The sequence below is a fragment of the Grampus griseus genome, assembly GCF_964374135.1.
Source record: "Grampus griseus genome assembly, chromosome: 11".
In the NCBI taxonomy this organism is placed as follows: domain Eukaryota; kingdom Metazoa; phylum Chordata; class Mammalia; order Artiodactyla; family Delphinidae; genus Grampus; species Grampus griseus.
In genome coordinates, this window is record NC_139005.1 from 497453 (window position 1) to 519433 (window position 21981).

Here is a 21981-nt window from a genome sequence, read left to right on the forward strand (position 1 = left end):
ACACACTGAACTATTTATTGACTCATGCAATTTTATATATATATACACATATGAAAGTGATAAAGCAAATATAGAAAAATATTAATAGTTGGTGAATCTAGGTGATGGGAGTTTATTGCACTATTCTTACAACTTATATTTGAAATTCAAAATAAAAAGCTAGTAATAAAAATGTGTGTACCCTTTGGCCCATAATTCTATTATGAGGAATCTATCCTAAAAATAAGTTTTCAAAGTATTTTTTCTTTATAAAACGTGGGCTCGAATTTCTCCCTTAATTTTCTGAATAATTTTCTGTAAATGGATCCTGGTAATGATGTTGAAAAATTCACATGCTCATTCAGAATTACAAATAAATTCTGTAGGTAGTCCACCCTAAAGAACGTGGAGCATACCTCCTCACTCCTTAAGTGTGGGCTGCACATAGTACATCTTTCCAAAGAGTAAAGTATGGAAAGGGGAAAAAAAGAGTAACTTTACAGTGGAGAAACCTGACAAGCACTGCTTCAGCCAAGTGATCACGGTCAACAGCAACAGTCAGAAACCAGGCTGACAGCATGAACCCTTGATGTGATGTGATGAAAATGGCTTTCCCTCCCCAAAACCCACAACCCCTGACCAATTATGTGAAGATCCCCAGAGGTGCATCTATAATATACCTAACAGTATCCCTCAAACTGTCAAGGTCAACAAAGAGGGAAGTTTGAGCAACTGTCACCCCCAAGAAGAACTTACGAGACACGTCAACTAAATGAAAGGTGGTAACCGGGCTGGGGTCCTGTAACAGGAAAAGGGCATCAGGGGTGTCACTGAGCAGGACCCTGTGAGGCCTTCCCAGAATAGACCCTCACCCATGTCTTCCGCCTGCCCTTTGTCTGCAGAAAAACTTCAGTCAAGGAATACATTTAATCAGACAAGTGGGAAAATGCAGAAAGGCAAACAGTCAAGCAAGCCAAAATAATAATACGTTAGCCATTACACAGTCAGGACCTTTAGCTCTCCCTCAGGGCTCTACAGTTAATGTTCTCAGCCGGGTCCTTCCAGCTGTTCTGCAGACACTGAAGCCCCCACCAGGTGGGAGAGGTTAGCTGCTCGCTGCCCACAGCACACAGGCCTCAGACCGGTTGGAACTAGAAGGTTGATGATGCTGATTCCCGATTACCTCACCAGCAACCAATCAGAAGAAGCTCCACGAGCTAATCATGCCCTGTTCCTGGAACACTGTAAGACTCCTCACCACCCCCTCCAGGTGGGACACACTGTTTTGAGGGCATTAGCCTGCCGTGGCCCCCTGTGCCTGGCAAAGCAATAAAACTATTGTTTTCTACTTCACCCAAAACTCCGTCTCCAAGATACAATCCGGCACTGGCGTACAGAGGCCGAATTTCCGCAACAGAGGGAAACTAAGGAAATTGGTTAAACTGTGGGCTTTTGTCAACACATTAGCCTCGGTTAATGAAATATAACAAATGTACCCCAGAAAGGGAGGAGGCTAACAATATGGGAACCTGAGCTCAATTCCCCGTAAATGTAAAGCTGCTCTAAAAATAAAACCTGTTAATAAGTAAAATATTGACGCATTTGCTTCCATTAGGGCCAGGAAAGTAAAACAAATTCTGGTTGGCAGAAGTAAACTTTTTTAAAAAACGCAAGGGCTACAAGTCTCAGTTAAAGTCAGGGGCACGACAACAGACCTTCCCTCGCGCCTCGGAGCGGGCTGCTGGGGAAAAGACCGGGAGAGGTCACGAGACGTCACGAGTGAGCGACAGGAGGCGAGGCGGGGCGTGGAGGGGCGTGACTTCCGGGACGCTCTCTCCCCACTGGCTGGGCTGCCCGGCGACCTGCGCAGGAACCGGAAGCTGCGCTCACAAAACAGAAGAGGTCGGAAGCGCGTCTGGCTTTCGTCTCCCGTTCGCCTGCTGCCCGCGTCGGTTCTGAGCTTCGGCCGGTCACCCGCTGCCTCCCGTCGCTTGCACCATGGCCCTCAGCGATGCCGACGTGCAAAAGCAGGTGAGGGCCGGCCTGGACCCCGAGAGGTGGGCGGATGCCGCCCCGGGCCTGGGGGAGCTCTGCGGCGGCCTCGTTGGCCAGATCTCCCCGTCCCCGGGACCCCGCCTCGGGGCTGTGCGGGTCGGGGCCGCGTCGGGCTTGGCGGGCGAGCGGCCGACCTGGGGTCGCGGCGTTGCTCGGCGCTTTGGAGTTCGCGGGCGGCGGGCGTTGACCGCCCAGGCCCGGACTTCGGGGAAGGGCACTCAGGCCGCAGTTTAGAGAACTCGTCTCTTTCTGGCAGAAGTTCTCGGAAAACCCTGACTAACGCTCACTCAGTGCCTTGTGAGCCTTCTTAGATGAGCAGTACGGTGTTTTTTCCTTGGATGTTTCCAGTTCCTTTAAAACGATTCTGCACTTTATTCGTCAGGTGATATGCTCTCGGAAGCGTGGTGGTTCTTCCGTTTAGGGGATCTTAGGCTGATCACGGAGGGTAACAAAAATAGCGTCTGTGCGGCACTGTAGGAAATCTTACCGCATGCTTACAGAACAGTGCGGGTTTTGAACATTAATCAGCGCTGCGTCTGAGTTTTACTATAGGAAAAAGGACGCAGTGCGCTCCACGTAGTCCAGCGGTCACACCCCTAGTACCCGCTCTCGTCCTCCTCTTCTCCTTCGTTTTCCGCCTTGTGATGTATTGAAAACTAGGGCTTCCCCAGTTAGAATACACGGCAAAGGTAAAGCAGTGAAACTAGGCCAGAACCACGTTTTCTTTCTGTAAAATAGTAAGAACGAGGAAATGTATCGTCTGTACTCCTCCACGCTACGCGCGGTCCCCATCAGGGCGGTGCCTGTTTTCCCCGTATTCCCGGCAGTGACCAGGCCTGAGTATCGAGCACCGAGTAGACGTCTAGAAATCTGGGTTTCCTTCAACTTCCTGCTCTTTAGGAGTTAGTAAAATCTTAATATAGTTACTTCCTGCTTTTCATCACAGTTGATTTCTGGAAACTACATTGCAAAGCCGAATGGTGAAACTGTCTTTAGTCCTCATGCACTTTGGGTCAAGTCAAATCTTGTTACTCTCTTTGCTGTCAGATGTCTGCTTCAGTAAAGCAAAGTGCTGATTTCTGTAAACATCACTGCTTTTAGAGCTGGGAGAATCTGCAGACTTCCATGGATCCTGAGACAAGGGGGAAACATAGATGTTTTTCAGGCACCATTAGGTGTGGGTCAGTGAAACCCTAGGACGCTCTGTGAGATCGCACTGGAGCTGCCAAGAGTGCTAAACCAAACAGTCTCCTATAGGAGATATATTGTGTACATACATCAGAAATGGAGTGCTCGTTCTTGTTGGTTCTTCCATCACAAGTAGGTAATGTATTTAAAAAGAGCCCCCTAGAATCTACTAAATCTTCTTAAGGATGAACTTGAGTGCTGGAAATAAAACACTAATACTTAAATGTAGAAACAAAAAGAAATCCTGGGTTTCCTGATTTCTTCCCCCCTGTATTAAAGTATTTGTGTATGTTGCTTTTTTTGTCTGAGGAGTATGGTTATTTATTTCATCAAACTTTCAAAAGAATCTTGACTCCAGAAGTGTAGAACCCAGTAGCTTTAGCAGGAAGAAGAAAAGTATATTTTAAGGGCAGATTTTTCTGCCTTAAGGGTGGAGTTAAATGTCCTGAAGGGGTTGACTTTTCTCCTGTTGGAACTCCTAAAGGCAGAATGTGTTCTTGTTGACTGTAAACGGGTTTCTGTGACCTGGGCTACAATGAGCGTGTTTTGCTCTAGGCTGTGCTGATCTCGTCAGATCTGGTAGCAGAGGGTCCGGCCTGAGAGATAGAGGCAGGTAATGCAGGTTTGAATGAGGGCTCCCCTCTAGAGGCCAGTGTCTTGTAGCATTTGTAAGCACCTGAGTTGATTACTGTCTTTAAACTACTTTTAAAGTTCCAGACAGTGCAGTGTGAGTTTGATCTGAGCTTGTGACGATTCCATTCCACAGCACAAACAGAAACACACACACAGGCACAGATGTGTGGAGGTTGATCCATTTAGCAAGTTCACTGTGGTTTTTCTTAACAGTGTAGATTTGGGTTAGGCACCCCAATTTTTCAAGGCTTGAGATTTTATAAGTATTGTATGACCTATAAAACGGGCTCTGATTGTCGTCATTATTTTGGCTCCTCACTGGTAGGGAGCTCCTAAGAATTTTGACAAAAAATAAGTCTTCCCTTCTAAAACCGTGCTGTGTGTTTTCCTCAAGACTTTGATGCCATGAGGTTGTATTCTTTTTTTTTCTTTTAAAGCACCTGCTCTTTATTTTCCCTTTTTTTTTTAATATATTTATGTTTTGGCTGCGTTGGGTCTTCATTGCTGCACGCGGGCTTTTTTCTAGTTGCGGCGAGCGGAGGCTACTCTTCGTTGCAGTGAGTGGGCTTCTCATTGCAGCGGCTTCTCTTGTTGCAGAGCACGGGCTCTAGGCACACAGGCTTCAGTGGTTGTGGCTCGCGGGCTCTAGAGCGCAGGCTCAGTAGTTGTGGTGCACAGGCTTAGTTGCTCCGCGGCACGTGGGATCATGGGCTCGAAGCCGTGTCCCCTGCATCGGCAGGCAAGCAGATTCTTAACCACTGAGCCACCAGGGAAGTCCCTAGGTTGTATTCTTAACTCACTTTTTTTAATTGTGTAAAACACATTACGTGAAGTTTACCTTTTTAACCATTTTTTGGAGTATAGTTGCCTTACAACGTTGTGTTAGTTTCTGCTGCACAACGAAGTGAATCAGCTATACGTATGCCCATATCCCCTCCCTCTTGGACCTCCCTCCCACCCACCCCCATCTAGGTCCCCACAGAGCACCAAGCTGAGCTCCCTGCGCTATACAGCAGGTCCCCACTAGCTATGTCTTACACGTGGTGGTGTATGTATGTCAAACCTAATCTCCCAATTCATCCCACCCCCCCTTCCCTCGCTGTGTTCACATGTCCATTCTCTACATCTCCGTTTCTATTCCTGCCCTGCAAATGGGTTCATCTGTACTGTCTTTCTAGATTCCACACATACGCGTTAATATGCGATATTTGTTTTTCTCTTTCTGACTTACTTCACTCTGTATGACAGACTCTAGGTCCATCCATGTCTCTACAGATGACCCAATCTTGTTCCTTTTTATTCCATTGTATATATGTACCACATCATCTTTATCCATTCATCTGTCGATGGACATTTAGGTTTTTTCCACATCCTGGCTATTGTAAACAGTGCTGCAATGAACATTGGGGTACATGTGTCTTTTTGAATTATGGTTTTCTCAGGGCCTTTTTAACCATTTTTAAGTGAATGATTTAGTAGTGTTAAGTATATTCACATTCTTGTGAAACAAATCTTAACTCACTTTTGTACAGACTCTAAAAAGTAGTTGGGGTACCTCAGAAGGCTTGAAACTCCCAACAGATTCTCACTCATTCACAAATGTTTATTGAGCACCTACTGTGGGGGAAGTAAACCCTTAACCCCGTGTCCTGGGTTTACAGTGGTGTTTACCTTTATGCGGGACAATTAATGTGAAATGAGTTAATAACCTAGAGGCTCTACATTAAATTTTTTTAAGCTGCTTTTTTTCCTTTTTAATTCACTATTCCTTTCAGGTAGAGCCCCTATGAAATGAAACTACCAGTGAGTTTGATTAGCTCTGTTGCTTGTATATTCATTTGGGTATATTTTACATCTGCCATTAGAGACAGTACTCTGTTTATGAATATAAATTAGATCAGTCACCCCAAGCCCCATTCAGAAGACTTTGGGGACTTCATTCTCCAATTGTAGCCAGAGATCTAAAACCCTTTAGCAAGTTCCTAGCCTTATAGTTTAGTTGAGGAGAGGCACAGGCAAGCAGGCAATTAGGACTGTGTGTTTAGGCGGAGAAGTGCAGTGTCCTGGGTGCAGATAAGTGAGAGGTTCAGGAGATTTTCCAAAGGAGGTGACAGTTAAGCGGGCTGAGGCTCAAGAAGAGAGCTGAGCTGGGGGTGGGGGAGTGTTCCAAGTAGAAGGAACAGCATGTTTGAAATCTCCAAAGTGGAAAGAATGGCGAGCTCAAGGAACTGAAAACCTGAAATGAGAGTAGCATGGGGACCTCCTTGGTGGCACAATGGTTAAGAATCCGCCTGCCAGCGCAGGGGACATGGGTTTGAGCCCTGGTCCGGGAAGATCCCACATGCCGCAGAGCAACTAAGCCCGTGCGCCACAACTACTGAGCCTGCGCTCTAGAGCCTGTGAGCCACAACTACTGAGCCCGCATGCCACAACTACTGAAGCCTGCACGCCTAGAGCCCGTGCTCCGCAGCAAGAGGAGCCACCGCAATGAGAAGCCCGTACACCGCAACGAAGAGTAGCCCCCGCTCGCCACAACTAGAGAAAGCCCGCGTGCAGCAACGAAGACCCAACGCAGCCAAAAATAAAATTAATTAATTAACTTTTAAAAATGTAGGATGACAGGAACTAGGAGTCTGAGGAGTGGCCAGTGGTGGAGGTTACATTTCATGTGATGCTGGAGAGATGAGCAGTGACCACATGGCAGACCTTCTAAAATCTCTGCACTTTATCCTAAGGGGGGGTGTGGTACGTGATGAGAGGGACATTTGTAAAGGATCTTCCTGGTTGCCAGGTAGAGCTGGTTAGCAAGGGAACAAGACTGAGGGCCCGGAGAAGATATGGACGCTGTTGCAGTAATTCCGCCAGGAGATGATGATAGCAAAGATGAGATTGTGGCTGTGAAGGTGGAGAGAGATGGACAGATTAAAGAGGTGTTAGAAGAGAGAGCTCGTAGGACATGGTGGTTGGACCTGGGGCCTGAGATACGGGAGGGGACTACTTGTTGTTGGTGCTGGTCATCAAGGCAGAGGTCAAGGGGGACATGGGAGCAGAGCCGTCAGTGTTCCTTACGGAGCGTGTGGGATTTCAGTTGAGCGTGTGGGATTTCAGTTGCCGTGGGTAGGGTCTCCTGAAGGAGCTGTCTGGGAGGCGGAGGAAGAAGCATATGGCCTCAGAGGAGGCTAAGGAGGAGAGCAAGGAAGTGGCGGGAGCAAAGGGAAGCACGTGCTCAAGAAGGGTGGTGGTCAGTGTACCAGGAGATGCTGCAGATGCAGTAAGATAAGGGCGAGATGGCCGTCATCTTACAAGTGATTTCACTGGGTTAGGGGGAGGGGAGTCAGGCTGGAGTGCCTTGAGAGTAGGAGGCTGTCTGGTAAACTACAGTAGAAATGGAGAAGGGGGAAGGACGGTCTGGCTGAAGGAGGCCGGAAGTAGAGGAGGACGTGTATTCAGTCCTTCCTCCCCATAGACTCCAAGTTCCTTGAGGGTAGGATAATGGCCTATTTACCTGTGTTGTTGAATATTGCATCTGGTCCATTTGCTGGAGTAAATTCCAGATTGTAAGTTACCTGAGAACAGAAAGGCGTTCCATAAATGATTGTTGGAAGAATCAGAAAACATAGATATTTTTTTCTTGTCATATTCAAAAGTAACCTTTTCCTTCTCCTTCTAGATTAAGCACATGATGGCTTTTATTGAACAAGAAGCCAATGAGAAAGCAGAAGAAATAGATGCAAAGGTGAGATTCCACTTGCTAGGTTTAAGAAGTTATCAAAGTTTCGTACTGTCTTGCTTTGCTAATTAGTACTTAGTAAAATTGTTTAACAGAGCATTCATTGCATAGGACCAGTAAGAATTTCCTTAATGTTAAAAGTAAATTTTCCTTTCTAAACATTCTTTAATTTTTTTGCCTGTGCCACGTGGCACGCGGGATCTTAGTTCCCCAGCCAGGGATCGAGCCTGTCCCCCTGCAGTGGAAGCATGGAGTCCTAACCACTGGACCGCCAGTGAAGTCCCAAAATTCTGATTGTCAATAAGTGTCCTGAAATTTTATGGTAGGGAGTAGAAAAGTAAGGGATGGATTAATTTTCTCATGGAATCCAAACTCAGACATTTAGCAACCGCAGCTAATTGATAGCCGGTCAGGGGAGGATGTAGTATTTTTTCATTGTTATGTTGCTTTTTTATTTGTGCTTGCTGCCAAAAAGGTAAATACACAGTTTGGTGTATGTAAGGCATAAAATGAAAGCCCCTGTCCATCACGAAGGCGGCAGTCAGCATCTAGAAATTTTACAGATATTTCGAGTTGCACAGTGTTTCTGTACAGTATATAAAATTGTTCTTTTTTCTAGGTATAATCATGGTAGGTCAGAATATATCACCTAATACTTTATTTTCACTGTCCTTTTACTTTATTCTACAGTGGTTACATTTGTTACTTAACGGTAAAGCCTTAAAATTGTGTGTGCCTGGTATCCTAGGGCCAAAACTAAACCTTTGAACTGTTTGAGTAATTTATCATCTAAGAAAGAAAAGACTTATTTTGCCTGTCACTGAAGTAAAACAGTTGAGAGAGTATTGTTTTATATATTTATTGAAGTATAGTTGGTTAACAATATTATATTAATTTCAGGTGTACGGCATAGTGAGTCAATATTTTTATAGATTATACTCCATTTAAAGTTATTACAAAATAATGGCTGTATTTCTCTGTGCTGTACAGTATGTCCTTGTTGCTTGTTTAATATTGTTTTGATGGCCTTAGGAGCACTGCAGTTTCTCGTATGACTAGTTTCCTTATTTCTCTCTGGGACAAATACAGAACTTCTATTTCAGTTGGTAAATGCATTTCTATTTAAAGTAGTCTTATCTCATGTGATAGGTATAGAAACAAGCTGTTAGGCATTTATTTTAGAATTTGAAAGTTCCAGTGTCTGTGCCAAGCATTAAACATCTGAATCAGTCACTTTAGCTAGCTTCCAAAGTCATAATTTCTTACTGCCTGAAAATCACAGATGGCTGATACACTAAGATACCCTTTGTAAAAAGTGACTGCTCAATAATTAACACTAATAAAACTAATAACTCAAATTTATGTAGTTTATAATTTAAAAGGACTGTTAGATTTTGACCTACAAAGGAAAGAATACTATTTTTATTTTCTTATTTTATAAGGGAGGACACTTAGACAGATTACTTGACCAAATTTTTTAGACAGTAACTCATATCTTCTGACTCCAAATTCTGTGTCCTTTTCATTAGCCCTCTATTAAACAGATGGATCAAATTTAAAATACATAATTTTTTTCATACACAGAATCTTCTGATTCTGTTCATTGAAACTTGGTTAGTGGATACTAGACATAGAATAAGGTGAATATAAGCAACTACCCTGGTCATCAGCTGCTTAAAATAAAACTGTCAAAATCTGTATAATGAAGTAATAATAATAAATTCCTTGGTAGGCAGAAGAAGAGTTCAACATTGAGAAAGGTCGTCTTGTGCAGACCCAAAGACTGAAGATTATGGAATACTACGAGAAGAAAGAAAAGCAGATTGAGCAGCAGAAGAAAATGTGAGCTTTGAAAATCACTGGGACGAGAGGGTAAAGCAGGTGCTTTGGAGCCCAGGCAGTTACGGGTTCCGGTCTGAAATGGACCATTCACTGATTAACTAACCTTGGTCAAGTTACTTAACTTCTCTTTCCTCATTTGGGAAAACAGAAGGCTCACAGGATTATTGAAAGATATAGTTGAAATAGCTGATAAGAAAGTCTTGCCACTTCATAAGCATTCAATAAATATTTCCTTATCTTTGAAAATAAGTGGATAAAAACCGTTACATGTATTTCAGGGAGTTCTCTTTGGGATCTGTACAAAGAGAAGTGTTTGCACATATGTAGGAGGTTGTACCTTTCTTTCTCTACGTTGGTTGTTTTTTATGCTGTAATGATACTACTTTTCTGTGCCTTTTGCAGTCAGATGTCTAATTTGATGAATCAAGCGAGGCTCAAAGTCCTCAGAGCGAGAGATGACCTTATCACAGTGAGTAATTAGCCCCTTTAGTTATAGAATTATAAAATGTTTATTCATTTGTCTGTTATAGAGAATTCACTAGTTAATGTTAGATTAAGGAGCTGATGAATGATTTTTAGAGAGAAAACATTTGGTCAGCAAATCATTACACTAGGTATTGTAATAAATACAGAAATGAATAAGATGTGTGTCCAGTCTTCAAGGACCTGCTGCTCTAACAGAGCATGTAGCTCCTGGGTATATAGCACATGATGGGGGGACCATACAGTATCTGAGGGCGATGGGGACTAATAAGGCTAGAAAGGTAGGATGGAGTTACTGTGGGGCCATGAGTGCAAGTGAAGAGCTTTGCTTGCTTTCAGTAGAAAGCTGTTGAAGGTTTCATTTTATTTTATGAGGCATATCATAAATAGGGTTCATGATATGAGTACGTAGACTAAATTTAACAGAGAAGAGGTTAGACAGAAAACCATCTGGGGAGTATTGTCACCCAAAGGAGAGGGCAGAAACATACGTTCAGTCCCTGGTCGGGGAACTGAGATCCTACAAGCTGTGTGGTGCAGCCAAAAGAAAAAATTTAGAAACCAAGCGGAGGCCTCTGTTTCCACTATTACTCATTGTTATTGTGGAGGCCCTAGATTTCTTACAAAATGGAGAGACAAGTTATATAAATATTGGGAAGGAAGAAACAGTTATTTTTTTGAAGATACGACTGTATATTAAAAAAAATACAACATCTCAAAAGAACTAAGAACTAGTAATTAGTTCAAAAAGGTGACTGGCTACAAAGAGAATATACAGAAATTGATAGCTTTACTACATGCCAACAGTAAGCAATTAGGAGTAAATGTTGGTGAATAGGAACTTTATGGAAAAGCTATAAAACTGAAAATATAATACTTGACTAAGCAGAAGACATACCATCTTCTTAGATGACTAGAGAAACAAACTAATATTGTAAGATATTGGTTCTTGTCAGGTGAGCCTGGCATGGTGACAGCAAGGACTGAGTTGGGTGTCAGTGGTGACATGTTTTATAGGAGGAAGCCCCGGACGTTGGCTACTGACTCCTCCACCTCCTCTTCTTTTTTTAAAAAAAATTAATTTATTTTTGGCTGTGTTGGGACTTCGTTGCTGCGCGTGGGCTTTCTCTAGTTGCAGCGAGCAGGGGCTTCTCTTGTTGTGGACTGGCTCTAGGCGCATGGGCTTCAGCAGTTGTGGCGTGCGGGCTCAGTAGTTGTGGCTCATGGGCTCTAGAGCACAGGCTCAGCGGCCATGGCTCACGGGCCCAGCCGCTCCACGGCATGTGGGATCTTCCTGGACCAGGGCTCGAACCCGTGTCCCCTGCATCAACAGGTGGATTCTCAAGCACTGCGCCACCAGGGAGGCCCCTCACCTCCTCTTCTAAGGCTGACGCCAAACCCCCTAGGAGGGTGGTGGCTCTATTAGCATGATAGGAGGTCAGGAGGGCGGGGGCTCTTTTAAGAAGAACCACCAGATCACGTTGGACATTCTTTGAGGGGCCAGGAAGCCTTCAGATGGAAGTGTCTGCCAGGAGGTCGAGTGTGAGGACACACAGAGGTGACTCACTAACATAACTCCCATAACACTTAATAGACCCCAGAGTAGCCAGAGTTGATCTGCTTCTAAAATTGTCACAACTAAATGTCTCTCTGCTTTCGATACTAACTTGATCTTTTAGTTTTCACTCTTCTATTTTCATTTCATAATTAGCTGGCTTCCTTTGGCAGTCAGCTGTTTGGACTGCAGGGTTTGCCTGTATTGGTCCTGCATTGGTGCTCAGTGCTGTAGGAGTCTGCTGTCTAACTGGGTCTAGACCAGAGACTGTATCTATACGGCAGCCTTTTGAGTGTGACTGTAAAGAATGTCATTACCTTGGAGACGGAATGGAAAGAGCAGCCTGAAACAAAAACAGAGGCCTGGAATTGACAACACGGGCAGGAAATGGAATTGTCCAGGAGAGCGGGGAGTGTAGGAACTGAGGCTGGAGAGAGACACTAGGGTTCAGTTGGAAGAGCCTTGAATGCCTGCTGAAGAGTGTGGGACAAATCCTTTGACCAACTCTCTTAACTCTAATAGGCATAGAGATGACCTGGAGGGCCTTGTTAAAATTCAGACTCCTGGCCCCATTTCCAGAGATTTTCTGTATTCTCATCAGGAATAAACAGCCCAGAGTAATCTTGTTGCAGGAGGTCTGAGAACCACACTGAGAAATACTGCTTTAGCCTTAGATTTGTTCTGGAGAAAGAGAACTGGTGACTTGGGGAGAGGAAATGAGGTTATGGCTTAACTTTGACTTGAAGGTCAAGACCACATGGCAGCAGAGGACATGAAGAGACGGCATCCACAGATGCTGAAAGGTGTGGTCTGTAGGACTTGGTGACTGCAGGTTGTGAGGCGTCAAGAAAGACCTAAGCTTTCTCACCAGGTCGCTAGGCACTTGGATAGGTGATGAGGGTTAGAAATACAGGGGGAGGAGCCGGTGGGGAATGGTGATGAATCTTGGCATTTGAATCGCCTTCGGAGTCCAGGCGAACTTAGGAGAGGCTGGGGCTTCCACTCAGACAGCACACAGGTCCCACGTGGAGCTGCGTGGCATGGGTGAGATCGCAAGCTTGTGGATGTAGAACTACAGGGCCAGGGGAGCAAACCGAGCAGCCTTCAGCTTACGGCAGGAAAATTAGAGACTGCTAAGGAACATGGGGGGAAGCAGTCGTGTTGGAGGAGAAGTCGTGAAGGAGAAGCCAAGGGGACAGAAAAGTTGAAGAACAAAATGGTAATCGAATACAGTGTCTCATGCTTCGGCGAGTCCAAGGGGGAAGAGCACAGTGGTCTTTGGAGTTGGGGATCGAGGTTTCACTTCTGACTCGTACTAGAGCAGCATCGTTGGGCTGGTAGAGACAAAGCCTGGTGGTGAAAGCTGGACAGGCGAGCATGCGGTGAGGGGCTGAAGGCAGCGGGTGTGTGAACTGTCGGGGTTTCTTGTTTTTCTTTTATTTTTTCTCATTTTGTTGAACTGTCCGTGTTTTGGTAGACGGCAAAGCCAGTTATTCTGTAGCGTGCAACTCGGTTTCAGAGCACAGCCTGAGCTTTTGTTTTGCTAATGTATAATGAGAATTTTGTTAAAATAAACATTTCTATAATTTCAGTTGTTCTAAAGCGCTTCTTTCCTTAGTCCTTTGCAGCCTAACATCTTGCCGTCAGGTGATTTGCGGTTTAGTGAACCCCAGTAATGAAGCGGCACGGAGGGTGAGGAAACCGGCTGTGAGATGATGGGGGACAGGGCTACATGTGCATGTTTCTGTGGATTTGGCTCTTTTAAAACGTTTCTTTCTCCAGCTTTATCCGTAGAATAAGAAACTATGAAAGGAAGGGGATTTGTCAAGCAGTTGGCTAGAAAAGGATGTTGACAAAAGATAGAAGGAAGGAGGAAATACAGAACCAGGATGAAAATGAAAAGCAAACAGGCAAGCTATTCTGCTTCCAGAAGTGCACGGTTGCCTATAGTCCTTTAGTTACTTTTCTCTGCTGTCTACCCTTTTCCCCTGCCTGCCCTGAGGCTCTCCAGGTGTAAGAGCCCATGCTTTGGAATCCCTGTGAGGTGTGTTTCTATTTCACCACAATCTGCTGTTTGGTGGGCGAATTTTTTTTTTCCTAGTATTTCTTCATTTATTTATTTGGCTGCATCGGATCTTTTTTTTTTTTTTTTTTTGCGGTACGCTGGCCTCTCACTGCTGTGGCCTCTCCCACTGCGGAGCACAGGCTCCGGACACGCAGGCTCAGCGGCCATGGCTCACAGGCCCAGCCGCTTCGCGGCATGTGGGATCCTCCCGGACCGGGGAGCACATGGGTTCTCTAGTTGCAGCGTGTGGGCGCTCCAGTTGTGGTGCATGGGCTCTAGAGAGCGTGGGCTTAGTTGCCCTGCGGCATGTGGGATCTCAGTTCCCAGACCAGGGATCGAACCCGTGTCCCCTGCATTGGAAGGCTGATTCTTTATCACTGGACCACCAGGGAAGTTCCGGTGGGTGAATTTTTTAACCCTTTGGAACCTTCCTTTTATAAAATGGGGAAAGCATATACGTGAAGCTTCTTTAGAATTAAGTTGGTCCACATAGGAAAAGTGACCGTGCAGTGCCTCACACAGGACAGGCCTGGGGTAAGTAACAGCTCTTTACCGTCACTTCCTAAACTTCACACTGTGTAAGGTGTTGTTGTTGTCATTTAAGGGAGATAAAAAACAGACCGACCTTTAGAAATTCTGGTTTGCTGGTCCTGAAGTAGAGATTTCTGGTGCTGCGGTTAAAGAGACGAAACAGAAATGTCTCTGCGGGAGGCCCCCTGACTCTACACCGGGCACGAGCAAGGAGACGTGATTTTGATGTTGTCGTCATAATCGGGTTTTAGTTTCTTGCTTTCCAGGAGCAGAATCTAATATTTTCAGGATCCTAGAGGCAGTTAGGTTCAGGTGGACAGATAACGAAATGCCCTTCCAAACTCTCAAAATACTGATCTGTAGGCTAACACGTGAGCGGCAGTAACCTACACCCCTCCCCACAGGGAGTCAGACTACAGCCAGAAAGCTGAGTTTAGAATCAAAGAGTGTCACTGGGGTATTACTTAAGTGACCTTCCTGACCTGTGGGGCATGTCTCTTAAGTGGACAGGAATGGTTTAGACAAGGGACAGTGCAGTTTATGTCGATTCGGTTCCAGCTTCCTTGGCTGGAGTTCAGTTTATTCCAAGTTCCTACTCCGTTGATTGGAGTTCTGGGTGGTGGTAAGAGTCCTCATTTGTCCATTTCCAGACTTCTCGTGGGTTATTTTTACTAGTGGCTGGCATCACTCGGTACAGCTCCACTTGATGCTCACTCTTGTAGAGTAAGCCTGTCTCCGTACTGTTCGTGTCCACCCCGACCGGCATGACCAGTGTGGACAGTCAGTTCCAGCACAAAGAGAACTGTGCTTGAGGGGTCTCTTGGTGAGGAGGGGCTGAGGTTTCTTTCAGCCAGATATCTTATATCATAAATGCTTCAAATCTTTGTGCCGTAGCGTCCTAGATTCTAAAGGCTTCAACTGCTCAGGAGTCGTTCCGGGCTGGGTGCGGGTCCAAGGGAGACTCAGAACCAAATACAGGACCACTTCCTTCTCTCCACCCTCACTCCTCAAATTCTGATTGGTTTCTGAGCGAGCATGTATGTTCTCCCTCTTTAAATCCCCCAAATCATTCCAGAGATCATATTCAATAAGGGAGACACGTATGTGGAAGATTTACTAGGACGAACTGTTTTCAGCGGTGTTGGGTGGCCAGCAGTGGGATTGAGAGGCGCTCTCTCTGCCATTTAAAGGACCTCGGTCCTCTTTTACCAGTAAGCCTGTACGTGCTTACCACTTACGAGTAGATGCCAGCGTGCTCTTCTCAACCATGTGAGATTTGTCTCCGGAGTCCCTTTCAATGTCTGCTTTAGTTATAGAAGCCAGCATTTATTATAGACCATTGGAAAATACAAACTAACATTAAGAAAATTGAAATCATTGATAGTCCAGCCTCCCGCAGGTAAACATTGATGACACTTTGTTCTCTGTGCAGAGGCTGCTTTTTCTAATAAAAAATGGAAGCATCTTGCCCAGCTGCCTCAGTAGCTTGCTTTCCACGGCTGTGTCACGTGGCTCTTTCTGTGTTGGTCACTCATGATCGGTAACCTGGGCGCTTCTGCCTGAGCACGAGTCCCCTGGGAGCCGCGGTAGCGCTCTCGCTCGCATCTGTGTCCTTCGGGCAGCATCTGCTTTATCGTACCCCTCAGAGAGCGCGTGTGGAGGGAAAACACGGCCGTAAAGTGAGAAGTGATTGGACACGGGCTGGGCCAGCCCCACGTGGGTCCCAAGCTGACTGCCCAGGTGTGTAGATAACTTTCCTTTTCCACTCTTTGTAGGACCTACTGAATGAAGCCAAACAGAGGCTCAGCAAAGTGGCAAAAGACACGACCAGGTACCAGGTGCTGCTGGATGGACTGGTCCTCCAGGTAAGTTTGTAGGCCGGATGCACCACTGAGAGCCACGTCCCTGCAGAGTCGACAAGATGGGATAGAAGCCGGCTGTTTCTCCTGTGTTCTCATTTTAGCTCTTTTCCTTGTCTGGCCGGGAGATGTGTGGGAGGACGGTGGTGTCTGGCTGGTGGATGAGACTGCTGTTGTCTCACTTGCCCTTTGTAACCTCCAGCTGTAAACTTTCCTGATTAAATTTTACCACTAAATGCTTGCTTTAGATACTGAGGTTCAGATCCCAGGCTGTGTACATTTTAACTGTTTGCTGTTCGGCTGTTAAGTACAATACTTGTCCTCAACCTAGTTGATGTAAGACTCCCGTATGAATTTCATTCCATCACCAGAGCATTGGGTATATTTATCTGGTTTGTGATATGAAGATCTTGCCATGTTCTCATACTATGTAGGCCATCTTTGGGGGAGCTTAATTAAACAAGAGGACTGCTTTCCCAAACTAGATGAAAGAGTTATGAAGACATTTTATTTACTGTTGTTTTATTTTATAGTTTGCAGTTTTTACTAATGGTATCTGATTGTGCGTTAATAGGGTTTGTACCAGTTGTTGGAGCCCCGAATGATCATTCGTTGCAGGAAACAGGATTTCCCTCTGGTGAAGGTAGAGCTTGAAGAAATCCTTTTTCTTTTTAAAGATCAAAATGTTAGGGATGAAATGCATGCTGTAATAAATGACAGCTCAACTATGGGGACTAGAAGAGTCTTAACATGTTATAGATACTAACTTAAGTGTACCTGAGCCTCTTATTTATTTTCTTAAACAAATCAAGTTGCCATCTGAGTTAGTACCCTCCTCCCTTTCTGGAGAAAACAGTACCTACTGGATTGGAGCAGAGGATAGGCAATACCATCTAAATAAGAGACAGAGGCGGGGGGAGGGGCAGGTGGAGACCATGTTTAATGGAGACAGAGTTTCAGCTTGAGAAGGTGGAACGTTCTGGAGAGGGATGGTGGGAACAGTTGCACAACAATGAACGTACTTAAAGCCACAGAACTGTACACTTAAAGCTGATCACGATGGTAAATTTCATGTGCATTTTACCGCAGTTTTAAAAAGCAGTGAGCTGGGGGAAGTGGAGGTGTAGGACAGATGGAAGGGGGTTTCTCACGCTGCGCTGCACTGTGTGTGGCGTGGAAGTCCCATCTTCGGACAGCACTGTAGGCTTCAGGAGACACGTGAGAATGTTTTCTTGAAGGAACTTTAGTCTTTTTCTGACACGATTACTAGTTGAACAGATTGACACATACATTGGGGCTCAGACAGTATCCGTGCTTTTGTGACGGGCTTATTTCACTTGGCAGTAATGTCTTCAGGGTTCATTCACCTTGTAGCGTGTGTCAGGATTTCTTTCTTTAAGGCTGAATTATATCTATAGACCACATTTTATTGATTCATTTATGTGTTAATAGACACCTGGGTCGTCTCTACCTTTTGAGTATTGTGAGCAGTGCTGCTGTGAACACGGGTGTACAAATATCTGTTGGGTCTGTGCTTGTACTTCACTTGGATAAGTATCCAGAGGTAGACTTGCTGGATCCTGAGGTGATTCTGTGTTTGATTTTCGAGGGACCACGATACCATCTGCCACAGCGGCTGTACCGTTTTACATTCCCACCAGCAACACGTCTGTTCTTTTACTTGAAAAATGCGTAGGAATATCTTTGTTTGTACAGACGGTTGCTTTTCTGGATACAACCTCTGTGTTTTGTGTTTTTCCAGGCTGCGGTGCAGAAAGCAATCCCCGTGTACAAAATCGCCACCAAAAGAGACGCTGATGTCCACATTGACCAGGAGGCCTGCCTGCCTGAGGAAGTGTAAGGGGCGCCTCTGCTTTTAGCCCCTGGGCTGCTCTGGCCGCGCGAACGGCCGTCCGCCCGGCCTTGCGCATGTCCTCTGGGCGCCCCGGGCAGGATGGCGGTGTGGCCACCCAACGCGTGCCTCGTGCTGCCTCGTGCTGGCGCCTGTCGGTCTCCCCCTTGTTAACCAGCTTCTTGTGGCTCAGCTTGCCTAGCAGCAGCATGGATTCTGTACCCAGAACTTGAACGTGGGTCCACGTGTGTCCTAGGTACTGAGAAAGGTGATCACTCCCTCTGACAAGGAAGTAGCCATGTCTGGCTGGCAGATCCCTTGGTGTGGAACGCCAGCACCCGTGGTGCTTCTGCTGAGTGCGGGGAGACTCGGCGTGGTTGGGAGGGGCGGTAGGAGCTCCTGGCCGGGGAGAGCCCGGGGCATGTTCCCTGTGCGCCTGCCCACTGGTCCACCCCACGGGCCAGCATTGCGGAGGCCTTGGGACACATGAATTTAGGATTGCAAGGCCTAGTTCTGAGTCCCGATTGGCCTGTTGCTCGCTGCAGGACCTCGAGCCCAAATCCCATCATCTGTAAGAGGGATCAATCTTGCTTGCTTCATAAACTGAGGATCAGAGATAGGGTGTGTGTGTGACGGTGCTTTCAAGCTGAGGGCCTGTGGGAGCCTAAGCATTATTGAGCATTACTGTCAGATCGAGGTCTGCTTCTCCACTCTGCCAGGTGTTGGCCAGGTAGGGCTGGACTAGTTACTTAGTCTTCCTCATCTCTGACCTGGGATAACAGCACCCGCCTCACTGAGCTCTTGGAAGCTGAAGTGGGGTCGTGTCTGTGCACCACTGACAGCAGGGCTCAGGATCCACAGTGACTCTGCTGGTGGGTAGTCGGCGCGTGGAGACCATGCGGGACTTGGCAGTTCCAGTCGGGACCACCGTGCCGGGTGCTTAGAGCAGCAGTCCCGTGCGTGCCCTACGTGTTTGAACGGAAGCAGGAGCGCTCACACCCGAGGGGTACTTACGCAGGGACACCAGCCGTTTGCTGACAGGTCACTGGAGCCCGGTTCAGGCCCTGGAGCCACTTGAATTAGATGGTTCTGTTTTCAGAGCCTTTGAGATTCAGGATTGCAGGTGAAGGACTCTGCAGATTTAAACTGGAGTTTTAGTCAGTAAATTGGTCCTTTTATCCACTCTTAAGCCTGTTTCCTGCTTTATAGGTCCCTGGGGAATAGGAGACACGGAAGGGCCTGGACTTGGCGTTCAGGAGTGCTTGGTGCACAGCAGACACCCCCCTTCCCCTGCTGCCCGCATGGGGACAGGGGCTGTTCAGAGAAACAAAGAGGAAATGGGGGAGGAGGATGGAGTAAGAAAATAATATTCACGTCAGAGCCCTTTGAAATTTTCTAGAGAAAATTTGCAAAATTTTTCCCAGCCTTTGCCTCAGAGCCTGCTTATTTCAAGAAATATTTTGTAAAAAGTAGAATTGTAATGTAGCAAAATAATTTCATACCTGAGGCTCCTTGTAGTAGGATGTGACCTATCGGCCTTGCACCACTGAGGACTGGGTTTGGCACCTGCTGGGATGGAGCCTTTTATCTGAGACACAGGCACTGAGGAGGACTGCCTGTCAGCACCCCTGGTCCCTGCAGCACTGGCCTTTAAGAAGCATTCAGATGAGGACTGTATGTATTGATCTGCAAACTGGGACGCAGTCTTCCCCCTTTTCGTCCAGTTGGGGAGGGCTGGTTGTTAGAGTAACGTGAAATCAGATTGGCACATAGTCGCTTGGTAATGAGTTATTATCAGCCTCTTTACCTTGAAGCTTCAGAAGCTTCTGAATTAGTTTCAAACTTATTGCATATGTTTATTGCCCCTAAGAGTGTTGAGACCATCCACACACCAAGACAGCTATTCTCCAAGGGAAGAAGGTAATTGTACAACGTGTGTCTGTTTCCCTCAAATCTATGAACGTTGTTTCCGGTGTTCTTTGTAGAGCTGGCGGGGTTGAGATCTACAACGGGGATCGCAAAATCAAGGTCTCCAATACCCTCGAAAGCCGGCTGGACCTCATAGCCCAGCAGGTGAGTGTGGGGACATGTCTCATCAGTTAGTTGGCCTGTGGTTACCTTGAGGAGGTGCTGCGGAGAACATGTCAATTGGCCGTATTTGGACTTCATTGATTCTTTCTACGTTTTTTGACATTTTCTTAAAAGGAGCAGGGATTCAGGCATTTAGTGCCATTTGCTGGGAGGATATGTTTACATGAGGGTGGCCTTGGGGTCAGAACGAGGGCTTTGTGTGTCTAGGTTTTTTTTTTTTTTTTTTTTTTTGCGGTACGCGGGCCTCTCACTGTTGTGGCCTCTCCCGTTGCGGAGCACAGGCTCCGGACGCGCAGGCTGAGCGGCCATGGCTCACGGGCCAAGCCGCTCCGCGGCATGTGGGATCTTCCCGGACCGGGGCACGAACCCGTGTCTCCTGCATCGGCAGGCGGACTCTCAACCACTGCGCCACCAGGGAAGCCCTGTGTCTAGGATTTTAATGTATCTATTTTACTGCATGTGGAGATGCTGACCCAAAGCCCCAGAACCCCAAACCGCAGCAGGAATGATGGAAAGTCAAGCAACTGCTCTTAAAGGAATTGCCACAGGGCGCCAGGCTCTTCAGGTGTTTCCGGGTTTGCAGGAAACCAGCCAGAAAACTTGAGTTGTCCCGAGTGCGGGGCCTCTTCCAGAGGTGTGGTCTGCTGCCCCGACCTTGACCGGCGTCTTCTGGTAACTTACACCTCAGAGCCATGCTACCCACCAGCCACACGTGGCTAATTAACTAAAGCTAGGTAAGGTGCGCAGTTTGCCGCCTCAGTTGCACTGGCCGCACGTGGCTGGTGGCTGCGTCCCGAGGTTGTGCGCTTGGGCTTTTCCAGTTGCTGCGGCGCGCCTCAGCGCAGACCTGTGCTGTCAGCTTTCCACCCGGCGTGCGCTCAGCACCCGTTGAAAGAACGAGTGTAGGTGCTCCAGAACGTCGCCTCTTCTCCCCATATCGGAGTGGGAGGGAAGCCTTACGGCCATGGCGCCCGTCATTGGTTCTCTTTCCCCCTAAGCAGTGGCCTTAAGCCCACGTTTGCGATCGCCGAGTCTCTTGGTCGGACTCGGGCGGTGCTTGGCCAACTACTGGGCTTCGTGACTTCGGGGCGGGGTTGAGGCGCGGGGGACGGCGCCGCCTCACGCGGGAGCTTCTTTCTTCACAGATGATGCCCGAAGTGCGGGGAGCCTTGTTTGGGGCAAATGCCAACAGGAAGTTTTTGGACTAAGCCTGAGGGAGCTGGCGTCCACCCACTGCGTGACGTGGACGTTTCTGACAGTTGAAGAGACAAGATGGCCTGCGTAGCTTCCTCTTTGCTGTCCTCCTGTCCTGTCCTGCATCTATCGGCGGAAGCCCTGCTGTAGCTACCACCCCGGCTGGTGGGGACCAACGGGCGAGAGTCTCACTTAGTACGATCAGGAAACCTTCCTCTAGCTTGTCTCAAAGTAACACAGCTTCCCGCTGTTCTGCAGCACAGAGGCGAGGGGTCAGGTGGTGGGTGCATGAGTGTCCCCAGGCCTCCTGCTCTCCTGGGGTCCAGCCTTCGGGGGGGCGGAGTGGTGGGCTCTGGGGTCAGGTCTCCACTCTCTGGGCTTCAAGTGCATGTGGGGCCTCATTTCTTCCAGCAGCAGCAGCTTCACTGTTAACCTGTTTGGGCCTAGAAATGTCTATAAATGTGATTTAAGATCTAAGCCGTGAATATGCTTTATTTATTAAAATGTAACACGTACGTGGATGTCACTGATTTATTACACAAGGTGCTCGCTGCAGGTTGTGGTTTGAGAGGGTGAAGTTCTCGGGAATCTGGAAAGAGGAAGCATTTTCCAAACCCCTGGAGCATTTGCGGGTTGACAGCCATCAGCAGTTGAAACCACGAACCCTCTCTGTGTCCCTCAGGCGCATCTGCCACTTTCTACCAAAGCCTCACCTAGAGGCGCCCTCCCAGCCCCTTAAGACTGTCCGCACACAGGTGTTCCCTTCCTTCCCGGGCCCCAGAGCACCTGACAGTCATGTGGGCCCGGTCCCTGCAGAAGGGCCTGGACTACTCTCCCAGGCCCGACCCTGCAGCCCTGCCCGGTTCTGCCATCCTGAGTTTGAACATCCTAGAAGAGCACAGAGGCCCCTTGGGGAGCCGTCCC

At 47.2% G+C, this 21981-nt stretch overlaps 1 protein-coding gene across 1 annotated transcript; it reads left to right on the forward strand.

The window, feature by feature from the left end:
* Positions 1–1867: 1867 nt before the first annotated feature.
* ATP6V1E1 (ATPase H+ transporting V1 subunit E1) lies at positions 1868–21572 on the forward strand. The gene is made up of 9 exons (XM_082665568.1): positions 1868–2010; positions 7526–7591; positions 9318–9427; positions 9830–9896; positions 15837–15926; positions 16495–16563; positions 17683–17777; positions 19758–19845; positions 21009–21572. The coding sequence occupies exons 1-9, from the start codon at positions 1978–1980 to the stop codon at positions 21069–21071; spliced, it is 681 nt and encodes a 226-aa protein (XP_082521694.1). The 5' UTR covers positions 1868–1977; the 3' UTR covers positions 21072–21572.
* Positions 21573–21981: the final 409 nt, after the last annotated feature.